This window comes from Moschus berezovskii, chromosome 1, assembly GCF_049115385.1.
Source record: "Moschus berezovskii isolate FMDL1 chromosome 1, NW_MosBer_1.0, whole genome shotgun sequence".
Taxonomy (NCBI): domain Eukaryota; kingdom Metazoa; phylum Chordata; class Mammalia; order Artiodactyla; family Moschidae; genus Moschus; species Moschus berezovskii.
The window spans coordinates 98733658-98758191 of NC_142460.1; the positions used below are offsets into that span (position 1 = coordinate 98733658).

Below are 24534 nucleotides of genomic sequence, written 5' to 3' on the forward strand. Positions count from 1 at the left end.
AGTTATTTTTGCAGCCAGCTAGTTTTACAGGTCAGCGTGGATAACCCTGGCTTTTAAGGGCTTGACAAACATTATCAAGATTCTAACCTTAAACTGAAATTCTTGAACTCTCAGTACCTGTGAACTTGCACCTCAAATTCCTGCCCCTGGCATGTACTTAACCAGTCACAAGGAGCCAGCATTAATGACTACTCTGGCAGGAAGCATAACTTGTAGAGAAGTTAACAAGTTCTGAGTAAGACAGCGATAAACACAGATGGCAAACTGCTATCTTGAGCTGCTTGTCCTTTAAGTATGTTGAGATCCAGACTTTTAAGTGACACTTCAGTGATCTCAGAAATAGGAATCCTGTGTCTGCCACTATTCCAGGTAACCAACTCTCTTTTGGGGAAATAATTTTCAAAGCTACTACTCTAAGGATCTGATTTGTAATAGATTTGTGATTTGGGTAACAACTCCTCTGATGTTTAGAAATTTCCTTTAAGAAAGCCTTATCAGAATCATTTGACTAATTATATTTACTGGTTAAAGATAAAGAAAGCTGGTCATGGTGTTATTCCTATGTCTTCTTTATTTAATTTGGTTGCTACTAAAATAATATGGTGCAATTTAATCTTTGCTTAGCTTTGCTATGACATAACATTTTTAAAAATCAGCAATGCTATTGATATAAAATACTACGGTAGGATTAATTTAAGACATGTTTACTGTTGCCTGAAGCCATACTTGAGGCTCAATGACTTGTCAGTGCTGAAAAATGCAGATGGAACCATCGTAGAGTTTATTTTGATTGCTTTGCTCTATCATTCTAACATCTGCATTTCTGTATCATTGTTACTTGAATGCAATGTATCTGAAAGATTTAGGTCAGAAATACATTAAGACTTAACTCCCTATTTCATGATGAGCCCAAAGCCTAACATTGGAAGTGAGGGGACAATAATGTCACACTGTGTACTTCTTGCTGGGATACAGCACCCAAGACTAGGAACTGACTTAAGAATGAAATGCTGTCTTCATTTATCTGTGAAGCTAGATCCTAAATCATTTCATCTACTCATAAATAAACTTTCTTTATGGACAAAATAGGAATGTTTATTTTCCTCTCAGTTAGTATTCGAGTCTATTTGCAGCATTCTAGCAAAAGAGAGTACAACTCATTTTCTGTGCTTGTAAATTGTTCATTACCACACTCTCTGATGGCCAATTCATGGCTCCATCTGCAACTCCACAAATCTCTTTGCCCAGATAAGCTTGGTGGAGTAAATATGAGGTGCTAAAAAAGATGAACCCAGGATTAAGGCAAAAAAAAAAAGATATCTCACATGAAATTCCCGTCTATGATTTTAAATTTTCTAACTGCTTACTTGTATTGATATTTGTGTATTAGGGTCCAGGAAAATAAAAGCTTTACTGACTTCATTAACATACTTTTGGGGGCTGCCTATGAATGACATTTAATGATTTTTCTCGTTGTACTTGAAAAGGGTCTCAGTTCAGAAGAATAACAAATATACAAACAAATCCTTTAGATAGTAGTACTTTCTTTCCTCTGTGATGTGAGTTGTAACCTAGAAGACTCAACACAGAGGACTAAGATAATTGTGTTAGAATACTTATGGTTTGAGTCTTTCAAAGCAAAGCAATCAAGGTTATTAGCTTTTCCTTCTTCTTTGATAAACAGAGAAATGTAAATCTCAACAAGAATGTCGATGGAGCTTAGGTCGACCTTAGCCTTAGAGCAGTTAAAAATCATTCCTTCCTGCATATATTTAACATCTGAACTGAACTGAACTGAACACTAATGGGGTGGACTTCACCCCAGTTTTCATGTAGGGAACTTGATTCCTTCGTGTAAAAATAATATTACAAGTAATGACACTCCTTCCTTTAGCTAAAATGTGAAAACAAAGCAAAAGTACAAGGTGCACAAAAGCTCCTTAGAGAAAGCAAAATCTGCCTATAGACAAAACAAAGTATTTTCATACCCACCTCTGGTGGTATGTTGGATAAGAATCTGGCTCACAATATATATCTCTTGTCACTGCTGAGCTGAAGTATCTACCCAGAGATTTTTTTCAATTAAAATTCTGTGCACCAATAAATTCTGCTACAGACATTTTAATAAAAAAAAAAAAAAAAAGTAAAGGAAATGATATAAACCCCCATTGTCTCTAGGCACTGTTTGTATTAAAGGATTAGACTGATGAAATGTTTGGATTTTATTGTTCTAAACATGTGTTTCAGTTGGTGCTATCCGACACACCATGTGAAGAAAATGAAATGTAAGTAAATAACAAGAAGCTCTATGGTTTTATTCAGCATTTTCAAAATCTGAAGACTAAAAATGCATCAAGTCATTTGAGAAGTGCAAAATGAGTTTCAAATGATCATTACAATTACTAGAGAAAAAAGAAAGTACATTACTTTTAAATGCAAATGGCTCAGTTTTTCTAAAAGCAGAAAAGATGCACTTTCATTGTGGTCAGCTTTGTTAAATAAAAATAAGGGGCCTTGTTGACTTCAAGGTATTTTTGCTCACTGTGTTCTCCATCCTGGAGATTTTAGATGTCCTTTAAGTTCATGTCTTCTTTTTTGACTGCATCCACATGCGTTAAGACACAGAGATGATGGGAGACAGTTTTCTGGCTAATTTGGTTTCAAATATAAACAAACAATGATCTAACCTATATTATATTTCAAAGTGTTTTGATATAAGTTATGGAAATAATTGATTCAATTTTTCTGATTTTTTTTGTGTGCTATAGGCTTAATGCTTCTCAGAATTCTGTTCTGGAAATGGGGAGAGGCTGTCATTAATAAAGCTGCTGCTGATTAATGATAACTGTAACATACTGAGACCGGTGCAAGTGTCAGAAAGCACTTCTGCCAAGTGCTATCTTATTCTGGGAGCAATCCTCACTGCCAACTAGCCGTTTTAATTATCATTGTTACCCTCCAAGCTCAGGTCTTCGGGCCCTGTCTCCAAATTCAGAGGCCATGCTGGGAGGGATGCTTTCCTTGGCCCTGGAATCCTTCACTTGTTTTTGGTGGATCATCCCATTATTGATTATCTGCTTGTTAAGTATGTGCCTCTCTTTCAGTTACTGCATGTTTCTCCAATGCTGTTTCTATGTACTGATATCGGACTTGCTTTTTCCTCTGTCTTCTGGGGTTGCTGATATAATGGACTTTGGACTATTGGTTTGTTTAATTTTGGACCTCATGGCTGTTTCATCTTGACCTTTCATCTTCTGCTTTCGACCCAGAGCACTAGAATAATGAAATTGTTTGTTTGTTTGTTTTTTGATCATGTCGCACAGCTTGCAGGATCTTAGTTCCCTAACCAGGGATTGAACGTAGGCCTCCGGCAGTGGACATATGAAGTCCTAACCACTGAAAAACCAGGGAATTCCCATTAGAATAAAGAAATTCTTAATTGGAAAAATCATAAGTGTTGAATCTAACTCCCTCATCAACATGACAGGAGAATATGGTATTGGAAAACTTTATATGCTAACTTTAGAGTCACTGAGGCTGTTAGCCTTTTTTTCAGGTGAAGAATTGAGACCCGAAGAGATAGTAACAAATTAACTACCGGACTTAAACTGGTACATAAGTACAAAACTTTTGACTACATAATTTTGTATTTGCATGTCTGTTATTAATATATTTGTCATTATTTATTGGCTTCCCTAGTGGCTCAGTGGTGAAGAAACTGCCTGCCAATGCAGGAGATGCAGGAGATGTAGATTCAATCTCTGGGTAGGGAAGATTCTTGGGAGGAGGGCATGACAACCCCCTCCAGTATTCTTGTCTGGAAAATTCTATCAACAGAGGAGCTTGGTGGACTACAGTCCATGGGGTCGCAAAGAGTCGGACACTACTGAGCACACATCTATTATTTAATATCACTACTTTTAAATAAAAACAAACAAAAAACCCCACTTCAGATAATGAAAATTAGCAGAAAATAAAGACAGAGAAGGTAAGAAAGTGGTTGATTTTGTAGGGAGCTGGTAGAAGGTAAGTAAGCATATTGAATGTATTGAAAATAGACACAATATCTCAAATCTTTTGTCACCATAAGAAGGTGTTTGTGGGAATCTAGTATTAGTTCTATTTAAATTGTTTTTCAAACACAAGACTAATTTTTTTCTGATCAAATCTGCTCAATTTATTTTTATAATAGCATTTTAGTAGAAACAGCACATTGCTAAGCTTTTGTATATAATTTAGATATTGTAAGTAATTTAATGCATGGAATAAAACATGACAGAGGCCCTCTGCATAATTATACCTTTAATCTTCCCTTTTCCTAGAAATAACCAAGTATATTGATGTGCACGTGCATGCAAAAATGGGTATTTTATGAAACATAACTAAAATCATAATCACATAGGATTCTGTAAATTAATTGCATGAATACATTGCTGATGATAGTCTGCCATATTACCTAGCTTGGGGAAGTTAAGTATTTTGCTCAAGAGTAAGTAAGTAAAAGGCAGAACTTTGATCTGGGCTCACAAATGACTCTTGAGCCTGGGATTTTCACCACAAACCACACTATGTATCCAATATGTAGATAAAACTTCACACCTGGTGACATACCTGAGGGATGCACAATCCATCCATCCTTTCAATGACTGTACAATTTACCAACCTGAAATTATTTAGGTCAGGTCACTAGTCTCTGGGTGATATGATTAGGCACCCATCACTGCCTCAAATTATTGTAGCTAAATTGAATTCTAGCTTTTTGTTAAGGATGATCTTTACAAACAAGACCCATGAAATTTGTTATTGCGTTTACATTCTAACTAAGAGTACTATGAGAAACATCGTTCTTGTTGTTAAAAACAGCCTGTTTATGAAGCTTCATACTTTGAATTTGTCTCTCATTTCTCTGGGGCTTCCCTGGTGGGTCAGATGGTAAAGAATCTGCCTGCAATGCAGGAGAACAAGGTTTGATCCCTGAGTTGGGAGGATCCCCTGGAGAAGGGAATGGCTATAACAGAAATAGTTGTGCATGTGGTGAATAATGTTGCCTGTTTTTATTAATTTTCAGTTCAGTTCAGTCGCTCAGTCGTGTCCGACTCTCCGCGACCTCATGAATCACAGCACGCCAGGCCTCCCTGTCCATCACCAACTCCCAGAGTTCACTCAAACTCATGTCCACAGAGTCGGTGATGCCATCCAGCCATCTCATTCTTGGTCGTTCCCTTCTCCTCCCACCCCCAACTCTTCCCAGCTTCAGAGTCTTCTCCAGTGAGTCAACTCGTCACATGAGGTGGCCAAAGTATAGGAGTTTCAGCTTTAGCATCAGTCCTTCCAATGAACACCCAGGATTGATCTCCTTTAGAATGGACTGGTTGGATCTCCTTGCAGTCCAAGGGACTCTCAAGAATCTTCTCCAGCTTCTTCAAAAGCATCAATTCTTCGGCAATCAGCTTTCTTCACAGTCCAACTCTCACATCCATACATGACCATGGGAAAAAACATAGCCTTGACTAGAGGGACCTTGGTTGGCAAAGTAATGTCTCTGCTTTTTAATATGCTTTCTAGGTTGGTCATAACTTTCCTTCCAAGGAGTAAGCGTCTTTTAATTTCATGGCTGCAATCAGCATCTGTAGTGATTTTGGAGCCCCCAAAAATAAAGTCTGACACTGTTTCCACTGTTTTTCCATCTATTTCCCATGAAGTGATGGGACCAGATGCCATGATCTTTCTTTTCTGAATGTTGAGCTTCAAGCCAACTTTTTCACTCTCCTCTTTCACTTTCATCAAGAGGCTTTTGAGTTCCTCTTCACTTTCTGCCATAAGGGTAGTGTCATTTGCATATTTGAGGTTATTGATATTTCTCCCAGCAATCTTGATTCCAGCTTGTGCTTCTTCCAGCCCAGCGTTCCTCATGATGTACTCTGCATATAAGTTAAATAAGCAAGGTGACAATATACAGCCTCGACGCACTCCTTTTCCTATTTGGAACCAATCTGTTGTTCCATATACAGTTCTGACTGTTGTTTCCTGACCTGCATACAGGTTTCTCAAGAGGCAGGTCAGATGCTCTGGTATTCCCATCTCTTTCAGAATTTTCCACAGTTTATTGTGATCCACACAGTCAAAGGCTTTGGCATAGTCAATGAAGCAGAAATAGATGTTTTTCTGGAACTCTCTTGCTTTCTCCATGATCCAGTGGATGTTGGCAATTTGATCTCTGGTGCCTCTGCCTTTTCTAAAACCTGCTTGAACATGTGGGAGTTCACGGTTCACATATTGCTGAAGCCTGGCTTGGAGAATTTTGAGCATGACTTTACTAGCGTGTGAGATGAATGCAATTGTGCGGTAGTTTGAGCATTCTTTGGCATTGCCTTTCTTTGGAATTGGAATGAAGACTGATCTTTTCCAGTCCTGTGGCCACTGCTGAGTTTTCCAAATTTGCTGGCATATTGAGTGCAGCACTTCACAGCATCATCTTTCAGGATTTGAAATAGCTCAACTGGAATTCCATCACTTCCACTAGCTTTGTTCGTAGTGATGCTTTAATAAGGCCCACTTGACTTCACATTCCAAGATGTCTGGCTCTAGGTCAGTGATCAAGGAGTGATAAGAAAGCCGTCCTGAGTGATCAATGCAAAGAAATAGAGGAAAACAACAGAATAGGAAAAACAAGAGATCTCTTCAAGAAAATTAGAGATTCCAAGGGAACATTTCATGCAAAGATGGGCTTGATAAAGGACAGAAATGGTATGGACCTAACAGAAGCAGAAGATATTAAGAAGAGGTGCCAAGAATACACAGAAGAACTGTACAAAAAAGATCTTCATGACCAGGATAGTCACGATAATGTTTTTATTAATTTTAGAGAATATTATATTACCAATTCTCACTTTTACCCTATTAACTGCTAGAAAGTTTAAACCAGACGTGAAGCTGAGTTCTAATTTTATATGTGGTATTCACTGCATTCAGTTTACAAACAGATCTCACTCGTGCCTTATTCTTTTTGTCTGATACTATCTGAGGTCTCACTTTTTTTTTCTATTTTTAATATTTTCTTGAAACATTTTGTAACATGGGATATTGAATGCACTCAGGCAGTACACCACACAGCAGTATGAGGCTAGAACTGACTTTTACTCTTCCCAGTTGCAGTGCTGCATGGTAGTAAGAGAGACATTGGCTCCAGAGCCAGACCATTTGGGTTTAAAGCCTGCTTCTGGCCCTTCTAACTGGGTTATCATGGACAAGTTACTTAACCTCTTTATGACTGAATTGTCTCAATTGTACAGTGAGAATGACAATAGTGTGATACTACTTTATAGAATTTTAAGTTTGAAAGTGAGTTAATTCACATTAAATTATATAACTGTTGGTTTAGAAAAATGCCTAGCATAGGAAATTATGGATAATTCTAGTAGAGGAGCCAATGGAACAACTCCGAGCTTTTCTTCTATTTATCAAATTAATGAATTTGTAATTCATCTTAGATCCACAGATTCTCAGCACTGATAAGAAAATTAAGATTGGCTATACCCCGAATAAGAAGTATTTTAAAAAAGAAGTAGGTGTCAAAGGAGATAATTTTTGTCCTTACAGAGCAGGAATCCTCTCCACACATCACAGTAGGACACTAGTTGTTCTGAAAGGGACAGAAATTATCTCCTTTGACCCCTGCTTCTTTTTTAAACTTTTTATTTTGTATTGGGGGTATAGCTGACTAACAATATTGTGATAGTTTCAGGTGAACAGCAAAGGGACTCAGCTATACATATACATGTATCCATTCTCCCTTAAGCTTCCTTTCCATCCAGGCTGACACATAGCATTGAGCAGAGTTCCATGTGCTATACAGTAGGTCCTTGTTGGTTATGCATTTTAAATATAGCAAAGTTTACATGTTTATCCCAAACTCTATAACTATCCCTTTTCCCCATCTTTCCCTCTGGCAACCATGAGTTCATTCTCTAAATCTTTGTGTCTCTCTCTTGTGTAAGTAAGTTCATTTATATCATTTATTTTCAGATTCTGTGTTTAAAGGATGTCATTCAATATTTTCCTTCTCTGCCTGACTTACTTCACTCAGTATGAAAATCTCTAAATCCATCCATGTTGCTGCAAATGGCATTGTTTCATTTTTTTATGGCTGAATAATATTCCATTATATATATAAATCACATCTTCTAAAACCATTTGTCTCTTGATGGATACTTAGATTGATACCATGTTTTGGCTATTGTAAACAGTGCTTCAACGAGCAATGGGGTACATATATCCTTTTGAATCATGTCTTTCTCTGGATATATGCCTAGGAGTGGGAATGCAGTGTCATACGGTAGCTCTATTTTTAGCTTTTTAAGGAACCTCCATACTGTTCTCCATAATGGCTGTACCAATTTACATTTCCACAAACAATGTAGAAGGGTTCCCTTCTCTCTACACCCTCTCTAGCATTTATTGTTTGTGGACTTTTTGATGATGACCATCCTGGCTGGTATGAGATGATATTGTAGTTTTGATTTGCATTTCTCTAATAATATGAACATTGAACATCTTTCCATGTGCCTCTTCGCCATCTGTAAGTCTTCTTTGGAGAAATGTCTGCTTAGGTGTTCTGCCCATTTGTTGATTGGGTTCTTTTTTATGTTGTTAAGCATCATGAACTGTTTGTACATTTTGGAGATTAATCCATTTTCTGTCACATCATTCTCAAATAGTTTCTCCCAATATGTGGGTTGTCTTTTTTTTGTTTTGTTTATTGTTTCCTTGGCTGTGCAAACCTTTTGAGTTTAAGTAGTTCTCATTTGTCTATTTTTGCTTTTATTTCTGTTATTCTGGAGGTAGATCAAAAAAGTTATTGCTGTGATTTATGTCAGAGAGGATTTTGCCTATGTTTCTCCCTAGGAGTTTTATAATGTCCAGTCTCACATTTGGGTCTTTAATCTATTTGAGCTTACTTTTGTATATGGTGATGCCTACTTCTAGAAGATTCTGGTTATTGAAAATGTCTTCCTTAAACACTATAATCTGCTCTAAATTCTCCTGGATTTTTTTTTCCTTGTTGACATTCTCATCTGAATTTGACTAAGCATAAATAAATCTTGCAAGGAGATCCAAACAGTCCATCCTAAAGGAGATCAGTCCTGGGTGTTTATTGGAAGGACTGATCTTGAAGCTAAAACTCCAATACTTTGGCCACCTGATGCGAAGAGCTAACTCATTTGAAAAGACCCTGATACTGGGAAAGATTGAGGGCAGGAGAAGAAGGGAACGACAGAGGATGAGATGGTTGGATGGCATCACTAACTCAATGGACATGGGTTTGGGTGGATTCTGGGAGTTGGTGATGGACAGGGAGGCCAGGCGTGCTGTGGTTCATGGGGTCACAAAGAGTCAGACACCACTAAGCAACTGAACTGAACTGAAATAAATTTCTCAGTAACAACTTTGTTTAAGAAAATGTAACTTTTCCTACACTGAAGATCTTGCACCTAAATTTGAGTATTTAAATATTGCTACTGTTCAGATGCTGTTTTATTTTTTAAGAACTCAAAAATTTCTGTTTAAAAATTAAACTGGAGGAAGACATGGAAACGATGGTAGGGAGGGAGTGAAAAGAACTGTATTCTAATTTAAGTTCTTTGGTAAGCTGGTAACCTTCCCATTTATTTTTCCACAGTGAAAAATCACAATGCACAATGAAAAAATCCTAAGGGTGAAATAAATGATCCCAAAGGAGCTTGCAATTGTGAAATTATATGATCACTTTGCATTTCTCCAGCTCACTGCTTTCTGGCCATTTTATTGCTATCAGTAACTTCAACAATGTGTGCACAGGGTCAGAAAGAGGAAGCAAAGTAGATAAGTTTGGATAATTGATAGCACTTGAAAAATATTAATTGGCTCAAATATTAGAACTAAGAAAAGAAATGAGGTAGTTAATATTTAGAATCGGCATTTCAATAAGTATATGATCTAATTTTAAATGTAAGAAGAGAAGCAGAGTTTTATACATAGAGGAAGATGAAACAATCCATTCTCTCTGGTTATAAGCTTACATTTCAGCATTGAAAACCAAGAATCTTGTGCTTTTATTGGATCAGGACACCAAGAAAATTTTTTTTGAAGGTGGAATACTACATTTAATTATATATATAAAATACACTATTTATAAATTTTATGGCTACAAAAGTGATGCATGTACATTACAAAAATTCAAAGAATATAGAAATGTTGAAAATATTAAGTGCCTCACAATACCATCTTCAAAAGAAGCAAGCATTGTTAGTAATGTGGTGTATACATGACCCCATGGACTGTAGCTCGCCAGGCTCCTCTGTTCATAGAATTATCCATGCAAGAATCCTGGAATGGGTAGCCATTCCCTTTTCCAGGGCATCTTTCCTACCCAGGGATTCAACCTGGAGTCTCCTGCATTGCAGGCAGATTCTTTATCATATGAGCCATCAGGGAAGCCCCATATCTATACATAATAACTGTATAATACCTATTTAGTGAAATCAGTGTATTTGTGCAAAAGAAAATATGCAAAGTAGAACTGAGATCTTTGCATTATTTTACTTAACAAAGCTTTCATTCTAAATATAATCTATATTCTCTTTGATGAATGCATAATATTTCTTTACAAGGATGTGCCATTAATTATTTATGAAATCTTTGACTGATCTCTTATCTTAGGTTGCTTTTTAAACTCATTCTTCAGTTCCCACTTTTTTTCTCTGTCATTTGAACTTATATACTTGACTAAACCCTCTAGGTGCCCCCCAAAAAATTCTTGTTGTCTAAGTTTGACTTTTGTCTTAAACATTTGCAATAAAAATTTTAAGTTGACACTTCACATGTGTTAAAAGTCATTTCTGAATAGTATAATGATAAACATGACACACTGCCTCCTTAGAGATGCTGAGAGCAATAAATTAGCTGACATTTATGAATGCTTTCAAGTTGAAAAGCATTGAGTGTTATTTTAACAAAGATGATTAAGTATAGCTCATCTCAGAAGTTACCAGGCTGTGATGAACAGGTTTCCACTGTTTAAACTCAGAGTACTTTAACAGCAGCAGCTACACCAGGGTGTGAAAAAGGTCCATCAGTAAATGTACATTCTGTACACGTGTCTGACATAGAAAGGGGCTCTAAAATGAATAGCACTTAAATGTCTCTCCCTGGGGAGTTAAACCTCCGGAAAATTGCACTATGGACTTTGGCTTTGTATCACCTTTTAAATGTTAATTCAAGAATGACTGAGTTTTGCCTAGATACACAAATAGTTTGACCATCCTGAAAATCAACTTCTAACTCCTTGGTAAATGGTATGTGTGACCACACACACTCATTTTCCTTTTATTATAATTTCTTTATCCTACTAAGTTATTGGGCTTCCCTCATAGCTCAGTTGGTAAAGAATCTGCTTGCAATGCAGGAGTCACTGGTTCTATTCCTAGGTCCGGAAGATCCACTAGAGAAGAGATAGGCTACCCACTCCAGTACTCTTGGGCTTTCCTTGTGGCTCAGCTGGTAAAGAATCCGACAGCAATGTGGGAGATCTGGGTTCAATCCCTGGGTTGGGAAGATCCCCTGAAGAAGGGAAAGGCTACCCACTCCAGTATTCTGGCCTGGAGATTTCCATGGACTGTATAGTCCATGGGGTCGCAAAGAGTCGTATATGACTGAGCGACTTTCACTTTCAACCAGGTTATAGGCCTGCTATTCTTTACCAAGATATTAAAGGTTAATAGAGATTATGAACTTTCCCTATAGAATTTGCATTCTGAAGAATTCTAAGTCTCTGAATAAACAGAATACTGGAACAGTTATCTACCTAATACTTAATACCGATGACATGTTAGTCCTGAAAAGTAGTTACTACCACCTTCTCAATGCACAACAGTATTCATAACTCTAGAATCAACCCTATTACAGTGCAATTATCTGTCTATGTGTCTGACAGATTCACAATTAGCTGTATTCTCAGTGCCTTAAATGAAGTGGACATACAGTAAATATTTGTTTAATTATGCTGGGGGACAGTGAGCAGGTGATTGTGGGGGAAACAGGTGTGGTCAGAACAAATACTGTGGTCCAGAAGAATAAGTTTTGTCAATCTAGAGATCCAGCACTAACTGCTCTTCCTTTATCACCAGGTGCATAAACTATGAAGATCATTACACAAATGGCTGGTATATATGGTAAGGACATCCTCAATTTGTGCTATAAAATCTTTGGTGGTATATACATACTCCTTTTCCTAAGTAATTGAGATAGCATATGAAATGATACAGCTTAAGAAAAATTTAGGGATCATGTGGATTAACATACATAGAAACATCAGCTTCAGGTCATTGGTCAGTGTTTACTTAAACACTTCCTGTGACAGGGAACTGACTATTTTTTAAGAATGATAGTTTATTCACAAGTTGGATAATTTTAAAGGTGAAATCTTTCTCCTGAAATCTTTCAAAATGACCCATCCACTGATTTTAGTTCTTGCCTTAAACATTCAGGATAAGACAAAAAAAGATTTGTTATAAATTTCTAATTCTTGGCTTCTGTATTTTTCAAACTAAACATTGCAGTTAGTGGTTAGTTCCTCAAAGACAGAAATCCTGTCTTGCCAACCTTTGAATCCCCACCTGCAACATCTAAAATCTATTTGGTCACTTACATTCTAGAAGGTGGTACAGTGGTAAAGAATCTGCCTGCCAATGCAGGAGACACAAGAGACGTGGGTTTGATCCCTGGGTTGAGAAGATCTCCTGGAGTAGGAAATAACAACCCACTCTAGTATTCTTGCCTGGGAAATTCAATGAACAGAGGAGCCTGTTGGGTTACAGTCCTTGGGGTCACAAAGAGTCAGACATGACTGAGCGAGTGCACACACACACATACATACTCACACACACACTAGTTGAATGAATGACTGGATAACTGAAAGGAAGCAATAATGGATGAATATAAGGAATTACAATGCTGCTCCTGTGAACAAATCTCCAATTTCTAAAGAGGAAACAATTAAGATTGCCTGGCAAGACTGCCTCACTCTGAGCTCAGAGAAGATTCCAGAGTCAGTGAAAATATATGAGAGATGATGGGGGTTTACTTAAGGAATTCAGCCTCATATATTCCTTACAGCTGGGCTTGCTGAGTTTTTGCACCTTTCCAGGAAGTAGCAGGAGCTCTTAACTTTGAGGCATGTTCCATCTCACTCCTCTCCTGCTTTCTCTGGCATCAGGTTCTTGTTGCTGATTTTCCTGGTGGCTCTTCTCTGTGGAACAGTGATCTTCTGCCTCCAGTGCTGCCTGAGGAGACCACAAAATGGTCCCCGAAGACGCACGGTGGCTGTTTTTGCTGTTGGAGACTTAGACTCCATTTACGGTAAGCTGTTTACACACTTCTAGATGTCCTCTTTGGAAACCTTATAGTTTTGTGTGAGTTGAAAAGTTAATCTATGAAAAACAAATTTGTAAATATAGAATAAGATATCGTTTACTGAGGACTCAAAGGCATACACTGGGGAGAGAGTCTAAATGAGAAAACGTCAGAAGAAGACTCCAAAAAAAGAAAAATTGTGTCCTGGGGAAGTGACTCAGAGTTGAGTGTGGGAATAGAATCTAAACCTAAACATTCAGTTAACAACAAGCAGAAGGGGAAAGGTACACAGGGCTGGCCACTCCAGGTGAAAGCAGGGTTTAAGGTACAGAAGAGTATCTCTGGGCTTTTGATGTCCATCTGTCCTACCTTGTGTTAATTTACCAAGCCTTCCATGCCTCATTTACTTGCAATAATATTGAATAATGCTTTTCAGATTGTCTGCTTCCAGTGCAAAGCCTGAAATACTTGGAATTGTGTGAGTGAGTGTCAGTATTCATGTCCTTTCTCTCTAGACACATTGGCAGTCTCCTGATCCTCCCTGCTCCCCACACCCACTCCCAAACCCTGTCCTTTCTATTATTTTTTAGTGTGCATTAAGAGGTAAGATGGAGAAGGCGATGGCACCCCACGCCAGTACTCTTGCCTGGAAAATCCCTTGGATGGAGGAGCCTGGTAGGCTGCAGTCCACGGGGTCGCAAAGAGTCGGACACGACTTAGCGACTTCACTTTCACTTTTCACTTTCATGCATTGGAGAAGGAAATGGCAACCCACTCCAGTGTTCTTGCCTGAAGAATCCCAGGGACGGCAGAGCCTGGTGTGCTGCCATCTATGGGGTCGCACAGAGTCAGACACGACTGAAGCGACTTAGCAGCAACAGCAGCAGCAGCAAGAGGTAAGAAATAGAGAAAATGGTGATCTTGAGTTATTTGTGATTTCCAGCCTCACCTTTAAGTAGAAAAATGACAGTTTTGTGATTTCTGAGAGGTGTCAATTGACAGTTTATATCTTCGTGTTAAGCATTGTCCTCATCCAGAGATTGTCTGTTATGAGATTTTCCTTCTAAGGCACTACATTGTATATTACAGTTGCCTCAAGAGTGCTTGGTAGAAACTGACAGCTGCCCTTCAAAAACTTGGGTCAGCATAAGATTTTCAACAGAGAGAGTGGGAGATGTCCTGGAAATACAGCTAAGTGGGAAGTGGGGTAAAAATAAAGTGTTTTCATCTCAAAACTCAGTATTAAGATTTAGTGATTGGATTCACTGTTGAACTTTTTTTAAAGTTATTATTTAATAGGGAAACATTGTTAATTTGAAAAACGATTATTTGGGAAGGGATAATTAAAGTCTCCAATGAAAATAGCTTTTTCTTCTAAAATCAGCAGCACTTTCCACTGAGTGTATAGAGAAATAGAATCACTGACCTTCAAACAAAACATGTTGGTCAAAGGGATCAACATGGTCACATTGGTCTATTTTATTTATCTAACAAGAAGTATTCAATAAATAAACACAACTATGTTTCTTCCAGCTTGACTTGAGCTACTACAGAGGAGAATCTGCACTGGTCTTCTTAGCCATTCTCTCACTCTGAGGAAGACTCTTTCACTAGATGATGTTGAAGCATTAAAACAAACAAACAAACAAAATCTGTTTTTAATTTTTGGTAAATAAGCTACCCAGTTATACTGTTACAACTTTTCAGGCAGTTTATTTGCCACAGCTAAATCCCCACTTATCTAATATTCTTATATTTCCTGGATGATGGTTTACATACATGCTTTTGACTTTTCTGAACTTCCCTGACAGGTGTGAATGTGAGAAAAGGAGTCAAGACTGAGACAGTGTTTCACAATTTAATTCACACCTACAAAGTACTAGGCACTAGGTCAGGGGTTTCACAGATACTATCTCTAACTAAAATACCAACTCAGAAAAGTGGCTGTTACTTACCTTAGAGGATGTTATCTAGTTTTCTCACTCTGCTGCATAAATATACCCCATAAATCTCTGTTGCAGGTCAACTAATATACTACAAATTATCCAGGATTGAGGATAATGAACAATGAAAAGTTATGCAGGGCACACACGGCAAAGGATCAGACACAACTGAGAAGCAGTACACTCACACACACACACACATGCACACACACGCGTGGCTAGTCACCTCATTCCTGGACACTAACCACAGCCTTATGACTTGACCCACCAGATGTTTCCATTGGGTGATTCCTCAGTGGTAGGTTTCGCTGTCCAGAATCCTCATTCCCTTCCTCATTCTATCTTTTCCTTCTTAATTCCCTGGGTGTAGCTTTGACTCTTGTTTTTTGCAAGAACATTTAAACTATTTTTCACCATAAATGGCATTACCAAGTTCACTTCTGTTGATGTCCATTGTAGAGAACACGTTCAGTTGCCTCTTTTGGTTTATTTCTGTCCTCTCCGATGGTGATTTTCCTATCCACTGCCTGTCTCCCATCCTGTCCTATGGATGTTCAGGGTGGCTATATAGGTAGAGAATCACCATTCACATCGTCTTTGATGTGGATGTGGCTCCCAGACTTATGCTTCTTGCTATTCTTATTTTTCCTCTCCAAAACAAAACACAAAGAAATAGTTCAGGAAGTGGTAGTCTCTGTGATCTCTAGTCATTTGTTGGTTGATTTAATCACTGTCATGTCTAACTCTTGCAACTCCATGGACTGTAGCCCGCCAGTCTCCTCTGTCCATGGGATTTCCCAGACAAGAACACTGGAGCAGGTTGCCATTTCCTTCTCCAAAGGACCTTCCAACCTAGGGATCAAACCTGCATCATCTGCATTGCAGGCGGCTTCTTTACCCCTGAGCCACCACGGAAGCCCCAAGTCAGTTCAGTTCAGTTCAGTTCAGTCGCTCAGTCATGTCCGACTCCTTGCGACCCCATGAACCACAGCACGCCAGGCCTCCCTGTCCATCACCAACTCCCGGAGTTTACTCAAACGCAGGTCCATCGAGTCGGTGATGCCATCCAGCCATCTCATTCTCTGTCGTCCCCTTCTCCTCCCGCCCCCAATCCTTCCCAGCATCAGAATCTTCTCCAGTGAGTCAACTCGTCGCATGAGGTGGCCAAAGTATTGGAGTTTCAGTTTTAGCATCAGTCCTTCCAATGAACACCCAGGACTGATCTCCTTTAGAATGGACTGGTTGGATCTCCCTATAGTCCAAGGGATTCTCAAGAGTCTTCTCCAGCAGCACAGTTCAAAAGTATCGCCTCTTAACTAGTAATTTCTGGAATTAAACTCCAGGGAGCTAATATTATAAGGCAATCTGACACCCAGACCCACACCAAATTTCCTTTCCCCACTGAATTCTCATTATACTTTCACTTCTTCAGACAAATATCCTCCCTATCTAATATTTCCGTAAAAGGAGGTACTCTCCAAAAGAGAAGTGAGGGAAATACTAAAGGATCTTCTTTATTACCGAGAGGGAAGTAAGGGCCAAACGACAGCTTGTGCCTCCACAGTCCCACAAAATTTTGTTCTCCCAGGTTGGAGCTAAGTCCACTACTGCTGGGTTTTCCCATCTACACTGCAGGTTATGAATTTGTACTTCTGAGTCTTCCCTGTAGCCACTGTTCAGAAGCAGAACAGGAAAATGAGAACTCATTTGCAAACTACTGGTGACATATTAGAATATAAAATATGGACTGCTTGGACTCCCTGCCACCCCTTGATCAAAATGGGGCAGATAGGACTTCCCTCCTGAATATAGAATGTAGGAAATAAGTCATTTAAAGCATTTCAATGATGAGAAGAGATTTTATATATAAGCCCCGGGTTCCTCTAAAACTTTCATTTTATTTCTTCAAAATTTATTTCATGTTATTACCAAATTCTGCTGAATATATTAGTTGAAATAGCTCTGCTCTTCTGACCTGAGGGTCAGAGGTTTGATGTTCGAGATCCCATGAAATCTGCCCTCAAATGAGAAGAGCAAAGAGGAGAATTTTGACTGACTATCAGAGGCTGGAGTGGAGTGAAGTTTGCTAACGTTGAAATATATAAAACAGGAAATTTCTCGCTGGCAATTCCTGACAATATTATATGACACTGGTTGTCAATTATCTTGATTAGAAATATTAAAAAGAGGAAGGAAAATACTTGGCTCGGGAATCCTTGTAAAATATGTTTAAGGAAGGCCTTACCAGTTCAACCCATCACAGTGATAAGACTTCTGTCTGGAAAAGTCCTTATAGGAATCTCAGTCAAATACCAAGGCCTCAAGAGAATCTTCTAAATCAATAATCATGCCTTTTCACAATTCTATGCTGACTCAGGGCTCAGATTTGTTTTCCTTCCCCTCTGAAAAGGTCTAATGTTTCCAAGTTGTAACATGTTATGGTGAAGCTCTTTGTGCACCAATACAAGAATTAATTTCTCTGATACTCCAGCAGAGAGTAAGGAGGAAGAGAAAGCATTACTCGAGAAAGAGAAGGAGGAGGACCAGAATAGAGTCAAGGAAGTGGAGGGGGAAAGGAAGAAAAAAGGGCCAGAGGAGAAGCAGAGACACCTCTCCTGAGACACTCATCCTGGCTTGGCTCCTCCTTGGGCTGATCTCCCAGATAATGCTGCATTTCAACTGTCCAGTCTCCCTGGTTCCATTTTTTTCTTCAATTTCAGAAATAATCTTACCTTTTTCTTATTTCAGGGCAAACAGAAATACTAGTCTTCCAGCAATGATTAAATGTGAATGCTCCAGTTTGGGAAGGGGAGGAGGGACTGAGCAGTCAGGCAAGAAGCTGATCCTTACACACTCTATTCTCCTCTCTCTTCCCCTCCCCCAGAATCCTATCTTATTTAGGAATGCTTTTTGAAATGTCAATTTCCTATGCCTTGTGTTCTATGTGTAAGTATTCTGGGACTCATTGTGGGAAAAGAATGACAGTCCTTCACAAGCTGTCATGGATGGGCATGATGATAGTAACCACCCATGTTTATTGAGCACTTATCATGTGTCATGTTCTGGGCTACTCATTGACATCTCTCATCTCATTTATTCTTCCTTACAGCTCCATGAACAGTTCACTGTCATTCTGAACACTGAAAATGAGGGAACAAAGGCACTTAGAGATTAGGGACAGAGTGGATGGCAGAATGGTAACTCAAATTCAGGCAATCTTAGTCACCCCCATGTGAGAGAACAGAATGATATAAAAGAGGATACAGAGCAGAAAGAATAAGAAAGGCATTTTCTAATAAACCACGTCCATTAGAGTGACTTTCAATGACCTGGGGAATCTGAACTCTGGGTATGAAAAATTAGCAGTGAGTGTATTGGTTTTACAAAATCAAACACCAAACTGTTATCTTCACCAACGGCTGTCAAAATCATCGGATTTTTGTAGGCATTTTTAACTGAGCTCTCTCAGGTTCTTAATTTGTCAAAAAATAAAAATAATGCCTGTTTCCCTCCCAATCACATGATATTGTATGTAAACACGCTTTGAAAAAAAAATTGAGAAGTGACATGTGTTCAATTTTACAAAAGCTCTCTGAACTTAATTCTGTTTATCATATGAATACCCTATGGTTTTCATAAGTTTAAGAGCTATGGGCAAATATGTAGTAAGGAAATAACAATAAACTTTTTCTAACATAAAGAGCAAGTGTTAATATCTTGCTGCCTGGAGCATGATGTTAATAATGGCCTTGGTAGATATAAATTCAAGTTAATAATTATTTTGAATAAACCTGGTCCAGATACAATGATAGCCAGCGTACTTCTGATTCTGTATTGGATTTGCTGAAAGCAGTTCATCTGGAAAACTGGCAGTTCTTACTAATTGTATCCACAAAGGAGGGAAATACTGAGGCAAGTCCACTTTGCCAGTGTTAAATGTTTTCATCAAGACATTTGGGCTAGCCTACATCATTCTAAACTTCCTAAATATTCAAGGCTTTAACTCCAAGAAAGTTTTTTTTTTTTTAAAAAATGTTTTCATTCAGTAATCTCTGTGACATTAACATTAATAAGGATAATGATTAAATCATTATTTAAACATTAAAATAAGAAAGTTTGGGAAATATTACTGTCAATAAAGGAAAACACATGCATACACCTAGCATAGTGCAGTTCTTCATATATAATAATTATGCTAATGATAATACTTTGACCACCTGATGAGAAGAGTCAACTCATTGGAAAAGACTCTGATGCTGGACAAGATTGAGGGCAGGAAGAGAAGGGGGGCACAGAGGATTAGACTCCTGGAGATCATGATGGACAGGGAGGCCTGGTGTACTACAGTCCTTGGAGTCCACAAAGAGTTGGACACAACTAAGCGACTGTACAAGAATTACAACAAAATGCTAATATCACTACTGATAATAGTGACAGTTAACTATAATGCATGTCAGGCTTTGTTTTAAGCACGTTACATTCATTTAGCCTTGCTTTTACAGATATTGCACAACAGCAATCTGAGGTGTAAAAACTTGTGCAATAAGTTAGCATTCAGTTCAGTTCAGTTCAGTCTCTCAGTCATGTCTGATTCTTTGTGACCCCATGAATCACAGTACGTCAGGCCTCCCTGTCCATCACCAAATCCCGTGGTTCACTCAAACTCATGTCCCTTGAGTTGGTGATGCCATCCAGCCATCTCATTCTCTGTTGTCCCCTTCTCCTCCTGCCCACAATCCCTCCCAGTATCAGAGTCTTTTCCAGTGAGCCAACTCTTCGCATGAGGTGGCCAGAGTTTCAGCTTTAGCATCAGTCTTTCCAATGAACACCCAGTAGGTTATTCAATTAAATAAATTGACTCATTAAGGAAAGTGTTGAACCAGGAGGTGAGATTTATATTCTACATATGGCTCCACTCTTTACATATTACATTAATATTTAAATTATTACACTTTATCCTGTGAACCAGTGAGATACAAAATAAAGCAAATACAAATATATGGAAATTCATGATTCTAAATAAATAAAATGCACTCCAAAGCAATAAATTTGATTAATTTACATATGAATTCCACTGATACAGCTATTGCCTTTTATGTAACTACTCTTGGAGTCATTTTAATAATTGTGGCTTTGAAATCTTCTTGATGGTATAGAATCTTAATCCTTTAAGGAATGGGTCAAAAAACTTTTTGTATTAATGTCCAGACAAGTAATATGCTTGCCTTTGCAAGCATATGATCTCTATGGGGACTACTAATTTCTGCAATTATAGTAGAAAAAGCAGCCAGAGACAATATGAAAATGAATGGACATGATTATGTTACAATTCATTTTAATACACAAAAACAAAGGTTAGTTTAAGGGTGTAATTTCTTCTTTAAAGGTGAATTTATGGCTGTCATGAATTTATGTTATGCTATTGTTTTGGGAAGAAGCAGTCAAATTATTCCCAGAAAGGTAAAGACCTTGTGAAAAAAATGAAAACAATATAGATAAATGACTGTAAAGTATTACTATTGATTTCCTGTATGACTCTAAAGCAGTCTTTCAAGCCAATATTAATAAAAGATTTCCCAAAAATCTATTGGAATAAGTGCATAATCTCTCAAGGTGACCAGTTTAAGGAAGAAAATGCATGTCTTTTATATTGGATGGTTTGTTGTGTGCATAATCTAAGTCAAGACCTTTAATTTCAAAATTTAAAATTTGAGAATGCCTTTTGCTTATTACATATATATACTTTAATTACAAATGTCTCACAACTTAATATTTTTACTATACATCATCGACAGATGTTGAAATTAATTAATTGCATTAGTTGCAGTTTACAGAACATACACATGAAAGAATGAAGTTCAGATGTAACACTTTAATGTTTCTAGTGAGATTGCATATCTAATGATGGGAGCATTAGCTAAAATGCCATTAATGTTTACAGAAATCTTGTCTTCTGATCTACCAAAAGGGATATTTCTTCTAGTTTCAGCTGTTAAATTATAAATGCTTCTTGATGGTTTAGTCAATGATGGCCTAATCGGTGCATGAGAGCAGATTTTCTTGCTATAATGACTAAAATATCACAGCAGAGAGTGAGATGATTGTAAATTTTTTCTCAAGGGTACAAATAATTTTCTGTTGCTCCAGTGATCCAAGAAATGCCAGATTTTATTAGGCAGCTCATATACTTCTGTTTTATGCTGACTAGAAAGATTAAGCCTCCACCTTTCTCTTTCCAGGGACAGAAGCAGCTGTGACTCCAACTGTTGGACTGCACCTTCACACTCAAAAACCTGAACTGTTTCGTGTTCCCTGTTTTGGAGTTTTAGGCCCACCGCCTCCATATGAAGAAAGTAAAATCAAGCAAGTTCAGATCTAGATCACTAATTGAAATGATTAGAAATATTTTAAATTCCAAAACATACAATTTAGGAACATTCTTTCACTTGGTGAGAATTCCTGGAGATCAGTTAATGTAGTCCTAAAAAGGACAAATAAATGAACATAAAAAATGAATTTTGGCCATGGAGATGTTTCCGTAGTCAACTAGTGGACTCTTGTTATATCACTGTTGCTTTATAATTTTATCTTCCTAATCAAGTTTCTTGATGCACTCCAATAGGCAGTAATTAACATAAGGACTAGCTTCCCTTAAGTTTAGAGTTCCACTCTAGTATATGTCACAGATTTCTCTGCCTCAGTCTCTGTTTTAACCTGACCTCTTCCCTGATATGGGGTCAAAAACATTATTGGCATTTAACAATGACCCACAATAAACTGTGGAAAATTCTTCAAGAGATGGGAATACTAGACCACCTGACCTGCCTCTTGAGAAACCCATATGCAGGTTAGGAAGCAACAGTTAGAACTGGACATGGAACAACAGACTGGTTCCAAATAGGAAAGGAGTACGTCAAGGCTGTCTATTATCATCCTGCTTATTCAACATATATGCAGAGTACATCATGAGGAACGCTGGGCTGGAAGAAGCACAAGCTGGAATCAAGATTGCCGGGAGAAATATCAATAACCTCAGATACGCAGATGACACCCCCCTTATGGCAGAAAGTGAAGAGGAACTCAAAGGCCTCTTGGTGAAAGTGAAAGAGGAAAGAAAAAAGTTGGCTTAAAGCTCAACATTCAGAAAACTAACATCATGGCCTCCAGTCCCATCACTTCATGACAAATAGATGGAGAAACAGTGGAAACAGTGGCAAAATTTATTTTTCTGGTCTCCAAAATCACTGCAGATGTTGATTGCAGCCATGAAATTAAAAGATGCTTACTACTTGGAAGGAAACTTATGACCAACCTAGATAGCATATTAAAAAGCAGAGACATTACTTTGCCAACCAAGGTCCATCTAATCAAGGCTATGGTTTTTCCAGTAGTCATGTATGGATGTGAGAGTTGGACTATAAAGAAAACTGAGAACCAAAGAATTGATGCTTTTGAACTGTGGTGTTGGAGAAGACTCTTGAGAGACCCTTGGACTGCGATGAGGTCCAACCAGTCCATCCTAAAGGAGATGTGTTCTGATCTTGGAAGACCTTCATTGGAAGGTCTGATGTCGAAGTCGAAACTCCAGTACCTTGACCACCTGATGTGAAGAGCTGACTCATCTGAAAAGACCCTGATGCTGGGAAAGATTGAAGGCGGGAGAAGAAGGGGATGACAGAGGATGAGGTGGCTGGATGGCATCACCGACTCAATGGACATGAGTTTGCATAAGCTCCAGGAGTTGGTGATGGACAGGGAGGCCTGGCATGCTGCAGTCCATGGGGTCGCAAAGAGTCAGACACAACTGAGTGACTGAACTGAACTGAGCAGTGACCCAAACAGAGATTCATACTTGTCCAGATCCAGAGTCAGAAAGATAATATTTGAATTAGGGTCAGAGGAGAGGCAAGAAAAAGGGCCATTTGGAGTTGAAGGGTGAAAGATGAATGAAGAATATGATTAAAGTTCAAGAAGCTGTATGTCACAGCCTGAGGAGGGAAAAAGTGTTGATAGAAGCTGAAGGACATTTCTTATCTGTGCATCCATGCGTGCTAAGTAGCTTCAGTTTTGTGTGACTCTTTGAGACACCATGGACTGTAGCCCGTCAGGCTCCTTTATCCGTGGGAATCTGTAGGCAAGAACTGAAGTGGGCAGCCATTCCCTTCTCCAGGTTATCTTCCCAACCCAGGGATCAAACCCATGAAGTATATGGAATCCCATGATGTGGAGAAGCAGAGGCTCCAGTTTTAGTCAGTTCAGTTCAGTTCAATCACTCAGTTGTGTCCGACTCTTTGCAACCCCATGAACCGCAGCACGCCAGGCCTCCCTGTCCATCACCAACTCCCAGAGATTACCCAAACTCATGTCCATTGAGTCGGTGATGGCATCCAACCATCTCATCCTCTGTCATTCCCTTCTTCTCCTGTCTTCAATCTTTCCCAGTATCAGGGTCTTTTCCAATGAGTCAACTCTTCTCATCAGATGACCAAAATATTGAAGTTTCAGCTTCAATATCAGTCCTTCCAATTAACACCCAGGACTGATCTCCTTTAGGATGGACTGGTTGGATCTCCTTGCAGTCCAAGGGACTCACAGGAGTCTTCTCCAACACCACAATTCAAAAGCATCAATTCTTCAGCGCTCAGCTTTGTTTATAGTCCAACTCTCATATCCATACATGACTATTGGAAAAACCATAGCCTTGACTAGACAGACCTTTGTTAACGAAGTAATGTCTCTGCTTTTTAATATGCTTTCTAGGTTGGTCATAACTTTCCTTCCAAGGAGTAAGCGTCTTTTAATTTCATGGCTGCAATCAGCATCTGCAGTGATTTTGGAGCCAAAAAAAAAAAAAAATGAAGACAGCCACTGTTTCCATTATTTCCCCATCTATTTGTAATGAAGTGATGGGACTGGAGGCCATGATGTTAGTTTTCTGAATGTTGAGCTTTAAGCCAACTTTTTCACTTTCCTCTTTCATTTCCATCAAGAAGCTCTTTAGTTCTTCTTCAGTATCTGCCATCTGCATATCTGAGGTTATTGATATTTCTCCCGACAGTCTTGATTCCAGATTGTGCTTCCTCCAGCCCAGCATTTCTCATGATGCATTCTGCATATAAGTTAAATAAGCAGGATGACAATATGTCACCTTGACGTACTCCTTTCCCTATTTGGAATCAGTCTATTTTTCCATGTTCAGTTC

General features: G+C 38.5%; 1 protein-coding gene across 1 annotated transcript; it reads left to right on the forward strand.

Moving 5' to 3' along the window:
* The first annotated feature begins 294 nt into the window (after window positions 1-294).
* On the forward strand, window positions 295-21711 carry TMEM207 (transmembrane protein 207). Its single transcript, XM_055419737.1, has 5 exons — window positions 295-369; window positions 2248-2285; window positions 12165-12209; window positions 13253-13395; window positions 21572-21711. Exons 1-5 carry the CDS (start codon window positions 295-297, stop codon window positions 21709-21711), a joined length of 441 nt encoding a protein of 146 aa, XP_055275712.1.
* Window positions 21712-24534: the final 2823 nt, after the last annotated feature.